At 45.9% G+C, this 13723-nt stretch overlaps 1 protein-coding gene across 1 annotated transcript; it reads right to left on the bottom strand.

Annotated features, from left to right (window-relative positions):
• Positions 1-2268: 2268 nt before the first annotated feature.
• On the bottom strand, positions 2269-10569 carry pcdh18a (protocadherin 18a). Its single transcript, XM_022195321.2, has 4 exons — positions 7440-10569; positions 6679-6734; positions 5886-6058; positions 2269-4024 (listed from the first exon to the last, which is right to left on the bottom strand). Exons 1-4 carry the CDS (start codon positions 9927-9929, stop codon positions 3171-3173), a joined length of 3573 nt encoding a protein of 1190 aa, XP_022051013.1. The 5' UTR covers positions 9930-10569; the 3' UTR covers positions 2269-3170.
• Between the last annotated feature and the right edge of the window lie 3154 nt (positions 10570-13723).

Here is a 13723-nt window from a genome sequence, read left to right as displayed (position 1 = left end):
CCAATATCCTGTTTTCCTGACACTAGTGCACAGAGGGTCACCGTGGTGTCTTTGACTTGAGATGAAAGCTGATTTTGTGTCAGCAGGCGCCAATAACCCCGCTTAACACAAGCCCTTGCCATCTTAATTTCCTGCCATAATACCAATCAACAAATGCACTTGGAAGGCGAAAGCAGATAAGGAAGGTGCGAAACAATCCAGATAGAAGCAGGACTGTAAAAGGTGTGACTTAATACTTTGTGTCATGCGATGAGAAGAAAACAATTAGCAAAAATAGTGATTAGGGAGGAATCAGACGGTGACAAGATGAGATGAAGCAGAGAGGAGCATAACAAATTCTAATACCTGTGGGGACTCGGGGGCTGGCTGTGATATGAGCTGAGAATGCTGCTGGGATTTGGATGCGTGTGTGTGTGTGTGTCTGCTTGTGTGTGAAGGAGAGTATTTGTGTGTGTGTGTGTGTGTGTGTGTGGGGGGGGGGGGGTGCATGTGAGCCTCAAACAGACAGATGAACAGACAGAAATAGCCAGAAGATGAGAGGGAGATATGGAGGTATATGCAGAGGGGAGGAGAGACAGAGTGAAGATGGAAGAGAGGGGGTGTCAGAATGAAAGTGAGTGAAAGGCAAGCGATACTGACAAACAATTTAATGGTGGATTTACTAAGACAATAATAAACTGGGGTTCATCTTTCAGCATCGTATCAGTGCCACTGTCATGTTTGTGTAAAATTAATTATGTGAGCGGTAATAAATGAGCACCACTGGATCCTTTCACTGTGCGCCTTTTTTCTTCTTCTTTTTTTCTATTACACACACCATTACCCTATGCCACAGAAACTTCTTGTTGCTAAACATCTTCCATCATGTATTGCCAATCTAATTTTGAAACGAGACACACACTTGCTTTATGAAATAGTGTATATGGAAGTACCCAGAAGTTAAATAAAAAACAAAGTCATGTTATCCAACTTTATATTACCGAAGACAAACTCCGAGAAAGTTAATGGTTTCAGACTTTGTTTGTTCATATGCTAAATAAATGGATGCAAGCAGCACCAGCTAGCTTAGCATAGCATAAATAAAGGGAAAGAGCTGGCTCGCACATAAGATGAAGCAATTTGTGTTCTTTAGTGGTGCTTATAGGGGGACTTTTGTTACCTTCAAACAGAGCTAGGATATTGCTAAGTTAACTTTTAAGTGCATTTTCAAAAAATAAAATCACCCCAAAAACCCAAAGCATTCCTGTAAAGCAATTAAACTCATGACACATACTGTGACTCATTAGTAGGGTAGCTTATTGTTGCTTTGCTACAACCAGAGCTGGTCTGGATGCCAGGACGCTAAGCTAATTTAGCGCCTAGCACACTTCTGTTTTCCTCACTCACACACAGCCAGCGCTTGCTGTTTATTGAGGCTTGGACTCTTTAATGATGAAGACAAATGAGGTCATTATTAAGTGTTTTCATGCGTGTGTTTTCTCATGTGTCGCTCTACTGTACACGTGTCTATAAGAGTGTGTGGCCTTGTGTTGAGGGTGTGTAGACGTAGATGTTCGTGTCTGCCCAGTTACTGTGTGTATGTGTGTATGCAAATTCTGACCTTTACCTTGTTAAAGCTCTGTCTCATGAGGTTAATTGCTCCATTTAGCCTTAGTTTTTGAATTTTCCTTCCTTTAAATGCGACTTTAAATTGTGTTTTCTCCTCACTGTGCTATAATGAGCCCTCACTATCATGAGGAGGCTGAATGAAGGGGAGAAGCTCACACCCTCTCGTTCTCTTTATTGCATTACCAGTCCATATGGCTGTGTTGTACGATATCATGGTTTTGATTTCTCATCATGTCTGGCTATTGCCAAGTGCTGTTCCATCGCTAAGCATATTTACCATAAGCGTGATGCTTTCACAGATGAGAGAGAGTGAGGAGGAGAATCTCTACACTAAACCAAATTAACGCCTAAACGCATTTTAATCTTAAGAGATCATTTAGGAATAAATTCATAGCTAATGGCGTGTTTATTAGCAGAGTCACGCGTGCAAAATGTGCTATAATGAGGCCTGGGGAGGGGTTGCCATTGAAAGCACACATTTTGGCTGTGCATGCAGTTGTGATACTGAGCATTAGAGGGTGCTAAGAGACAGAGGGGGCAAATGAAAGAACTTGATGAAGAGTAGGGATGAGGAATGAAAGGAAACAGACATTCAAGATGAAAGAATTTGCGCAATCATTTAAAGAAATGTCCAGCACTAATAAGGATTTTCAAACTGAACCTTGTTATGAATCCCTCCACTTTATTTATCATCCACTGGTCACAATGTTACCATACAAAAATCCACTTCCAACATGGAACTGCAGTGGAATGTGATTATTTTTTAATATGCACACACACACATTCAATAACAAAATTAAATACAGCTGTTTTACAAAAAAAACTGGGCAGAGGAGAAAAAAAGAGACACATTAAGTGATATTAAGACATGCAGTGACAAATATAAAAAATAGACATTTGTTTTCTTCTTCTGTACAAACATACATGGACACATATAAATATATAGAAGTAAAAAAGAGTGTACTTTTAAAATACAAAGGTCAAATTGTACAGTTACATTCCATCATAACAAAACAGGAGACATAGCACAATATTCAAGTGAGTTTGCCTTTTTCCACAGACACTGTACAATATTGTACACTGTAAAAGCAGAAATTAGATCACACAACTGTTGGTTTCTCCCCACTGAGTCTGTTCACACTGCTGTAAACATTACAAAATGAAGAAAGAGTACAGTTTTTGTTGGTTGGATTTCCATTTGAAATCACTCATTCAAGCAACTTTCTGAGAGACTGTAATAACAACTGAGAAATCTGCTTTTTGAGCGCCCGCTTTGATGCCTTCAAGTCACCTCAGTCACAACTTCAGTGCTGTGTTTTACTGTCTCTTGGTGAGTCTCTCAGCACTGAGAGGTAAAGAGGAGATTTGGTTAAATAAACAAGACAAGTAGTACAGTGAAGAAGAAGTTCTCATGAAGTTTTTCTTTTTTAAATGTTGGCACAAAGAACAACCATTTACCAGGATGTGGTGAAACGTCGCACCCCCCCACCCCCACCCCCACCCCCACCCCGCCCTACCAGCACACTGTAAAACCATGCTATGCCTTCTGTCTTTTGCTTTCTCTAGTTCTGTCTGACGTCCTGCAGTAGTTTGTTGATCTCGTGCACTAGCTCGCTAGCGTCCATGCCAGGCTCATGGCGGCTTTCGCTGCGCTTGCCGCTCTGGTGACCTGGATGGAAGACGCCGTCAAAGTCGTCTTCTTCATAGTTTTCTGGAATTTCCTCCATGGCTGGCAGCCATTTGAGGTGTGGCGGCTGTCCGTTGGTAGAGTTTGGAGTGGGGGTCGAGGACGAGGAGGAGGAAGAAGAAGAAGAAGAAGAAGAAGAGGGGGCAACATGATTGGTCCCCACGGATCCACTTCCTGGGTTTAGATAGTGGGTATTGGCCGCCCATGCAGCCACACCTGGGGGATAGGTGGGACCTTTACCGCCTGGCAACAGCCCTCTCCGGTTGTCCTGAGGAACAGCGTTGTTACTATGGTTACCGGCACCACGTCCGCTTCCTCTCTCGGTGGTCGATGAGGACGAGGGCGGGCTTGTTTCAGTGCACTCGGTGTAGGAGTCCATATTAGGTGGTAGAAGCCTCTGGAAGACAGAGTTCATCTCTGTGAGGAGAGAGCCAGCCCCTCCTCCAGCTGCACACACATCACCACCACTTCCTCCGCCTCCAGAGACTACTCCTCCTGCCCCCACCTCTTCGGTCCCAGACTCCTTGCCAAAAGTGGAGAAGCTCTTGCGGCGCTCCGAGTCAACAGAGGACTGGTCATCGTCGACCTGAGGCTGCTGGGAGGACTCCTCCCCGGGGATGTACATGTTGTTGCGGTAGTCAGCTGAGGAGGCGGGCGAGGAGAGGGGGGGCATCCAGCACTGGTCAGAGTGTCCCAGGATGCGGCATTCATCTGTGCACAGTCTCATGGCTAAAGCACAAAGACAAAACAAACAAGAAGAGATACTCAGGAGAGAGTCCAGCTACACAAAATGTCATTTATTGTACATGGATCAAGTGATAACAGAAAAGGAAATAACAGCAAATACATTTTAGAAAAAACAGAAGTTTAATCTTCTTCAGATCGTAGTGTGAGTATTGAAAAAGTTCTTTGCTGCTGTGGTACAGAAAGAGGTAATACCTAAATAATACAAGTCATGAACCCTGAGAGAGTGAGGTAGTGTTACATTTCTGCAGTTCAGCAGCAGGGCAAGGTGCTGCTTTTTGTGCATGGAAATAAGGACAGAAATGCTGTTAGAATGATCCATGCTCAATAGCTATTTAATATTTCATGGAGCAGTGCTTCAGTCTTTCATTAATTTTGAAATCACAGCTTAGCTTGGTAGTTTTTTATGTTTTTTTTATTTTCCTGTTTCCTGCTTTTCTTCCTGATCTTTTCATATTCCTGCTTAGAAGACCAGATTGGCGATATTAACAGCTTAAAACATAAATCTCCAGGTGGTGCCAGGTATATAGCAGGATCTAGATGAATAAATAAAAAAATGCAAGATCCCACCCAAATGCCATTTCAGGCAGATGACAATGTCAAATTTGGCTGCTTTTCCAAGTACAACCACATTTCCAAACTATGAGGCAGAGCAAGGGATTTGCTTGTTTGGTTCCTATTATCATATCCAGTGTTAATAGCTAAATGTGGCCATCTAAATAGAAAAATCTAAACAAATTAAATCTATTGAAGAGAAACAGTAGTAATCCTCCCTCTCGGCTCATTATCCTCCCCCGCCCCCTGCCTTTTTTTTTATATTAGCATAAAAGATAGTGGGAGGGAAAAGGAGGGAGGAGGGTTGCAAAACCTCCAAGTCTTTCTGGAAGGGAGAAAAAAAGCAGCTAGAGAAAGACTTCCCATGTCCACCACCCCTCCCTTTATCCATCTCAATAAAGATTGAGAATACATTAACAAGTACAGAAAAGAGAGAGAGAGAGATGCTGAGGAGCTCTCGGGCATGTAGCAGAAAGCAAGAGAGGGACAGAATCATTGAGGGAGAGAGAAAGACAGAATAACATCATTCTAAAAGCAATTACTATGAATTCTCCTCAGTTCAGACATGAAAGTGCACCACTGTCACTCACTGAGGGAGGGGGGGAGAAAAGAAAAAGAAGGGAGGGGAAAAAAAACAGCACCCTGAGACTCATACCGATGAGTGACAGGCGACTCATCTCCGCTCCAGGGAGGATTTTACAGACACGACTCTATCTTAGGGGCAGATAACACACACACACACACCACACACACACAACAACACAAACAACCAGACACACTGTAACCTCTCCCAGTGTGATAACGAGCGCGGAAATGAGGACTGCGTGGAAGAATGGGGCTGACTACAATGGGGATTGTGTTGCCAACACGGTGAATGAAGTGGCTGTAAAGGCAGGTGTGCAGACAAATAATGAACTTAGGCTTGACGCTGTCCGTGGTGCTGAAATTTGCCAGGCAAGCAGAGCGTTTGAGGACTGGGTGTGGTGTGATGGGCGACAGTTTGGGTCAGGTCTGCATCATTTTAGATTAGATTACCCTCATTTTAAAGATCAGAAGTAGAAGTTGCACGTTTCACAGTCAACTGACTCAAAGTGGAATGATGCAAGACTAATCAGAAAATGACAAGTTTTTGCATAAACAGGGTGAAATCTGAGAGGCGAGTATCAGCTGGAAGGTTAGGTGATAGTTGAGTGAGAGCTGCTGCTATCGATGGTGTTTGGTATGTGCGTCAGCTGATTGAGGAATGTGCAAAACTTTTATTGTCTGATGCAGACTGTCACTGAAAACCCACCTGGGTGGAGTCGATGGTGCATTTCGAGGTGCATGAGGTCAGAAAAGCCCTCCCCCAGCAGCAGCCTGTCCACGGGGGATTCCCGCCCCATGTCACAGTCACTGTCCCCCGCCTCGCTGTCCCCACGGCCACTGTCCTTCAGGCTGAACTTGTCCATGTCTTGTAATGCATACCTGTGGGGAGAAAGGCAGAGAAAGACAAGATTATAAACACTGATTCAAGTCTATTCTGTGCTGCAAGCTGAATAAGTCAGTCTGTCCTGAGAGAAGACTAATGACAAATAAATCCATCATGTCAAACTTGAGGCTGCTTCTGGAATCTGTCAAATCTCTAGGCAAAGGCTCAGCCCATAAATTCTACATGCAGGTAGATCCCATCAATAAATCTATCAGAGCAGCCACTAGGGGCATCAATAAATCTATCACCTAGAGATCATAAGGCGGGATATTATGATGAAAATAGTGATGGATGCACACTTTACAACCCGAGCCCATGTTTTAGGAGGAGCAGTACCGAGAAAACGGTTGTGACATTCAGACAAATGATTCTTTTTTTGAACTGAATGGCATCGGTGTGATAACAAACTGGAATATGAGGAAAAAATACATTAACACACCATTTACATGTAACTGATCAACTGACAGATAAAACTTCACAACAAATTGTTGGAACACGTGATACACAATGAAACAAACAAGTGGTTTAAAAAAGTAAACAAAAAATAATCTTATTTATTTGGTGAGGAAGAAGGGCATAAAGGTTGGAGTGGCTGAAGGGGGTAGGGGTAAATTACCTGTAGCTGCGGGAGTATTTGTTGCCACGGAAACTGGGTCTGGGCTGGTACTGGCCCTGATGGAGCATGGACAGAAGCTGTGAGACTTGCTACATCCAAAAAAAAAATGACAAAAACAAACAAAATAAAACAAACCAAAAAAAAAAGAAACAGAAAAGGGTGGGAGGATGAATAACAGATGGGAAATTGAAGAGGGATGGGGGGAGAGAGAGAGAGACAACACAAAAGACAAAATAATGGATGAGTAAACACAAAATGGATGATGGAAAGGCTGCTGAAAATGGATGAGACAAAATGGATGACGTTAAAACAAGAAAAAAACAAAAAAATGAAAAGATGGTGGGGGGCAAGGATGAGTCTAGATGAATATGGAGACATATGACTGAGGGGTGAGTCATGGGCATGATGGAGGTAAATGGTGACAGGGTGTAAACAAGGTAAAAGACAAAGACACATCTATAATCATCAGCAGTTTTAATGAGAGTCAGTCTGAACTACAGGCCAGTGTTGATTAAGTCACTGTCACACGTGGAGATGAGTTAATTTGCTCAAACGGAGACAGCTGTGTGAGCATGAGGAAGTGTGTGTGTGTGTGTGTGTGTGTGTGTGTGTGTGTGTGTGTGTGTGTGTGGGTGGGTGTCAGAGAAGGAGAGACAGAAAATTTGGAAGGGGGCTTGGGGACCATATTTAAAATTTCTGAGAGTAATTTATCTCTCTCGCTCTCTCTCTCTGTGAGAGACTGTGTGTCTGCGTGTGCTCACCTCCACTGGTGGAGTTGCGTGGGCCAACTCCAGCGCAAAGCTCTCTGGAATGTGATTGGATGAGATGGTCACTAGGCTGTTGAGGGACTGGCGGCTGTGGTGGTTCTGCCTGCTCCCCATCTGGGCTCTCTCCATGGGAGGCGTGGCCGACGGTGAGCGGTGGTGAGCTCTGATTGGGAGAGTGCCGTTCACTGTTGGCACCAAGGTGATGTCACCTTTGTGGATCTGGCGCGAAGGCTTCTTCGGGTGGTGCTGGTGTGTAGATTCTGCTACCCTGCAGTTGTAGGAGTGCCTGGTGTCCTTCTTCTCGCGGTTGCAGCGGGCGGCGAACACCACCATGATGACCAGGAGCACCGCGCAGATGGCCCCCAGGGAGATGATGATGATCAGGGACACATCCAAAGAAGACCCCCCCTGATCCATAACCTGCACGTGGTTCTCCATGTTCTCATAGAGGGTGATTTTGAGAACAGCTTTGGCGCTGAGGCTCTCACTGCCCTGATCTCTGACCACAACTGTCAGCTCTGCGTGCTCATGGGGGAAGTTCTCCAAACTGGCGTTGGCATGAATCTCACAAGTTCTCGAGTCAATGAGAAAGAAACCTTCCTCATTGCCGCTGACAATGGAGCAGATGAGCTCAGCGTTGACCCCTGTGTCACGATCAGTCGCCCTGACCACAGTGACCAAGTTCCCAGCCTCGGTGAACTTTGATGCAGGGACATCTGCAGTGAAATTCCACAGCTGGGGGACCACAATGACTGGAGGGTTGTCATTTTCATCCAGAATGTTCAGAATAACCGTGGCATTGCTAAGCAGCGGTGATTTCCCCGCGTCTTTGGCTTGCACCACGAACGAGATGCGACTCACATCCTCGCGATCAAACGTGCGCAGCGCATAGATGGCGCCACTAGAGGGGTCGATGGTGACGTAGGTGGAGATGGAGCTCCCGTGAACTGAATTTTCCAAGATGGAGTAGCTCACCTGTCCGTTGGCATCTAGGTCGGGGTCAGTGGCCATGATGGAGGTCACATATGCACCGGGGGCGTTGTTCTCTGACTTAAATACTTCGTATCGGCCCTTCTCAAAACGTGGCGGGTTGTCATTTTCATCAGTCACATGCACGGTGAAATGTTTGACAGTAGAGAGGCTGGGAGTCCCTCGATCCTCCGCCACCACAGTCAAACTGAACTCTGACCTCTTTTCTCTGTCCAGAGACACGTTCGTCAGAATCATGTAGTTGTTCTCATATGTCTTCTGCAGTTTGAAGTAGCCCTGACCGTGGAGTTTGCACTCCACCTCTCCATTCAAGCCGGAATCCAAGTCCTCCACCCGCACCAGAGCCACAAACGTGTCCAAAGGAGACGCCTCGGATATGTAAGCTGCGTCCCCGTTCCCCTGAGAGGACATAAGATTGATGCTGATGTCTGGTTTGTTGTCGTTTACATCCACCACTTTGACCAGGATCTTGCAGTGAGCGGGCATGGAGTTCGGACCCATGTCCTGCGCTTGCACATCAATGTCGAAAGAGTTAACGGTCTCATAGTCCACTCGCCTGATGAGGGTCAGGTGACCGCTGTCAGGGTTTATTTTGAACGTCTCCATTATTTTGGGAGACACGTGACTGCTAAAAGAGTAGACTATCTTCGCGTTAGTGCCGTCATCCGCGTCCGTGGCGTTTAAGTCAATGAGCAGAGTGCCAACAGGTGAATTTTCTGGCAGGTTGATGACATATGAGGACTTGTCAAAAATCGGGCTGTTGTCATTCGAGTCGGCAACGCTGATTTTGAGGAGAGTCGAACCCGTCCTCGGGGGAACGCCCCTGTCAGAGGCTGTGTATTGAAGTTCGTAACCGGAGCGCACCTCCCGATCCAGCTCTCTGAGCACCACCAGCTCTGCGTATTTAACTCCGTCCGTCCTGGACTGGATGTCGATCTTGAAGAAGTTGTTGGGTTCTAAGGCGTACGTGTAAAGTGAGTTCTCCCCGACGTCGGGGTCTGTGGCGCTGTCCAGGGGAATGCGCGCTCCCACGGCCGCGCTCTCGGAAATCTCGATGGGGATAACGGCGCGGGCGAACTGTGGTGCGTTATCGTTGATGTCCAGTACTTCCACCTCAACGTGGAACAGCTGAAGGTGCTCAGTAGGGAGAGTCAGCACGTCAAATTGAATGGAGCAGTTGAGGTTCTTTTCGCAGAGTTTCTCGCGGTCAATTTTGGTCCTGATGCTGATTTCGCCGTCCTGCTCGCGCACAGTGAGGAAAGACGAGCTCCCTCGTTGCATAGCTCTGAAGCGGAGCGACACTGAGCTGGGAAGTTTGGCCAAAACATCCCCGACGTCGTCTTTTAAACGAGCAATAACTGTGCCAACCTTCTGCTCCTCATAAATCTGATATTTCAGTGTCTTACCACTGGTGTGTTGTGTTGCCAGCGCCAAAACAGCCAGAACTTTCCACATTCTTGTCAGAAAGAGTCCCGTCATTTTCTCCTGTTTCATTGCTGTGGAACCCAATAACAGATCCCCCCCAAAATAAAAAAAAAATAGCTGCAAAATGCGGTGCAGGTCAGTTCCAGTTTTAACTTGCTAAATGGTGCGCCCGCTCAGTCAGCAGCTGCATTGCTCTCTCCGCGGAGCAAGATGAAAAACATTCGATTGTTTAATGCAAGCTCGGTCAAGTTGTCTGAATTTCCATAAAAAAGACATCCGAATTTGTTTCTATCTGTCCTCCCTTGTCACACAGAGCTGTTGCGCGCATCCAGTGTGCAGGAGAACCAGCTGAGTGCCACTGAAATCTGTGCGCCTTTCTCCCTCTCCTCCCTGCGTCTGGTCTGTGCGCCGTGCGCTCTCACTCGCTCCCTCTCTCCGTTTGAGGTGCCTCTGCACACAGACTTGCTCAAAATAACCCGCCTCAAACCAACTAGTTGTACATCGGCCACGGCCCCCTTTTCACATCCCGGGAAAGACAAATGTTTCTTAAATCAAAAGCTGGCTGGTGGCCACTCCAACTCCAAAAGAGAGGAGAAGGAGGCGCAAGAGCGGAGGAAAAGTAGGGGGGGTGAGAAACCCCGCCCTATGGGGTTTACTCTCACCACTTTTCAGAGTAACGACTATGCATCCACAATGGACAGAGGAGAAAATAAACTCCATTCAAATAGCTTAGCCTACCGTTTTTCATTGCTATAAAACCACAGGAAGGTTTACGAGTTTCTCGCTTCGGGTCTGTTCTCTCCAGACAGCACGGAGACGCAAAGAGTCTAAATTTTCTTTAGACAACACTAGTATATAGTCGCATCTCATGAAGTAGCTTTACCACACATTAAATGCACACTTTTCAGAAAAAAAAACACACAACCCAGTCCAGCTGTCACCACTCACTCCCACTATGTCACTGAAGCACTGGATGCCTTGGGATGAGTGTGCACGCCACAAGCTTAAAATGTGTCTGGTCTCTTTTCTGCTCTTTCAAGCAGCAGCTGACTACCCACCTTCTCCATGCCAAGGCACTCTGTTTTGGTGTGTGTGTATATATATATATATATATATATATATATATATATATATATATATATATATATATATATATATATATATATATATTCACTTTCACATGCGCGCCTCATCTGTGGCTGTCTACGGGTGAGAGTATAAGCCGGGTAAGCTGTGTGGAGAATCGGGTTGAAAGGAAGCCGGACTCTAATGGATGCCTTCAAAGAGTTGGTCACGCCGATGAACAGCTCTGTCCCCGTGCGCAAATCTGTCCAACATCACTTCAGACTTCCCGCAGGATGGGGCTTTTTGATAACGAGCGAGGCATCCAAAATTCACCAGTTTCGGGCATGCATTTTCTGTTCACCAAAATAAAAGCGAGAGAGAGACAGAGAGAGAGAGAGAGAGAGAGAGAGAGAGAGCGAGAGACAGTGAGAGAGAGCAAGAGAGGTCTCATTGGTACGAATTCGTGCGCACACGCGAGGGGCACGGAGTCAAACAGAAGCAGAGAAATGAAGAAACGCATAAGGAGAGAGGGAGAGAGATCTAAGGTTTAACAAATGTGCAGAACTGGGACCATGCATTCTGGGGACCATCTGGCGCGGTTTGTTTGGCACCGGGACCGGGCGATTACAGCCGACCAAACAAGACTCCAGCGCAGCCCCGAACCCCACAACTGTGAGGAAATGAGTTGTCATGGGGGATTTTGGAGTTTCCAAGCAGCTTTTCCAGATCCATTCACATATTTTGCGCGCTTGCGTGTGCCTGCGCTTGCGTGTGCGTCAAAGATAAACAGCGAGGAATAAACTAATGGGGACTTCAGTGACTAAACAAAAAGAACACCCCCTCATGCATATTCAAATCAAATATTATAGCACAGGTTGAAGATTATACACAACTGCAGGGGACCATCTGGAGCAGCGCTGTGAGGACACAAACTTCCCCCTAAAACAGACAAAACAGAACTGCCACACTCACCCTCACTGGTCCTTCTCTTTGGCTCAAACAACATTCCAGTCAACAGTTTAAGAAGCATATTTTTTCTTTTTTTTTCTTTTTTTTGGAGGACCACAATTAACCTAAAGTAATAAATAGACACAGAACCTGAAAAACAGATGAATAATTTACCACCACCTGCTCCACTGATGATGTTATCCAATTTGAACCTAGTTATTCAGTGCTGGCTGGTCTTTTAACACATGGCATCTGCACATCTTTCTTTGCGCATTTAGCTGAGAACAATATCTTATTAAATATTCCAAAACGTGCATGGACACCAACCAGAAGCTCTCATTTGAACCCGCGGCCCTTAAATTGGCGGAAAACCTTTATTCCCACTCCCAGTATATATTCATCGCCTGAGCCATGTCTGTAAAATGTTTGCATTCACTTGTCTTTTCTCTCTCTCTCTGTTTTGCACATCTTTCACCATACTGGTATTTAAACAGGTTTGATACGGGGCGCCCAGCATTTCCATAGCTCTAAATGCTCACAATGCAGTAATGCAATTACTCCCTGCGTCCCAGAGAAGCTAATCACATTTGGAGAACAAAGTCAGCTCCGGAGTTTATGGAAGAAGGGAGAGAAAGAAAAGAGACAGAGTTGGAAGGGGGAGGGAGGGAGGGAGGGAGGGATGTGGTGGATGCGCGGGGGTCTTAAACACTGCGCAGAATAAAACAATTAATGTATAGTGGGGGTATAATCTAAGTAAAAAGCAGATGGAGGCTTAATACATTTAGCCACGCTACATAACCAAAGGAGCAGAGCAAACACGGTTCTTACTCAGTGCTTAAGAACACCAATAATTGAGCTAAAAATATTCATCCCTCTGCAGCAGGTGCAAAGATGCCACGTCTCTTGGATTTAGGGATTTTTTTTCTTCTTCTTTTTATTTAACTTCTCCTGCTTCCAGCTCCCCTAAGATAATTTCATTGATCCATAGGCGTCGGCTCTGGAGCCTAGATCAGTCTCCACAAATGCATATGATCAGCACAAGCAAGCAAGCAAGCTAGCAAGCAAGTAAACAAACAAACAGCCCCTTGCTCTTGGGTGCAGCTCTCTTCATTGTACAGTGCCCGTAACAATTGCCTCCCTGTGTCTGGACCTTGTAGCCATAAAGTAATGGCGTGATTAAGCATCTGTCGCCAACATTCATAACAATCTTCTGCAATATGCAAAACCCCTTCTCCCCCCCCTCCCTCCAACAAGTCAAGAGGCGCAGCAGGTGGAGCATAGAAAGGAAAAACAACAAAAAAAGTGCCTCTGGACCCCCAGGTTCAGATTGGAGTCAAGAGGAATGTGTGTGTCAGAGCGCATGTGTGCGGTGATTTCTTTTTTGCGGTGGGTTTGGTTGTAAAGGCACGCGAGCATCTGTCGCCTCGTCTGCCCGCTCATTGTCACTTATTCAATTAGCAGCGATTTGGTGGATTCCATTCCAGAGGAGGGGGAGTGCATGGGACCACAGGGTGGTGGGGGAGCTTGCTTTCATTGCTGCTGGACGGAGATATCACCTCCCCCCCACCCCTTATACACACACACACATACAACCACCCCCATCAGGGCAATGATTGTTATTCATCCGAGTCTCTCCTGCGCTTTCTCTCTTTTTTTTGTGCTTTCATTAGGGTTCCACTGAGCTTTATTACTTTATGGCGACTATTGTGTGTGCGCAAGCAGGCAAGGGGGAGAGTGCACCGCCTTGTTCTTGCTCCACAGTGCGTGTGGAGATCACACTCTGAGCGCAGCATATTGCAAGCGATGTCAACAGTTGGTCGACAAATTTATAGCCCCGGCAGAACTGTGAG

This window comes from Acanthochromis polyacanthus, chromosome 3 (genome assembly GCF_021347895.1).
Source record: "Acanthochromis polyacanthus isolate Apoly-LR-REF ecotype Palm Island chromosome 3, KAUST_Apoly_ChrSc, whole genome shotgun sequence".
Taxonomy (NCBI): domain Eukaryota; kingdom Metazoa; phylum Chordata; class Actinopteri; family Pomacentridae; genus Acanthochromis; species Acanthochromis polyacanthus.
This window is presented reverse-complemented; position numbering and strand designations above follow the sequence as displayed.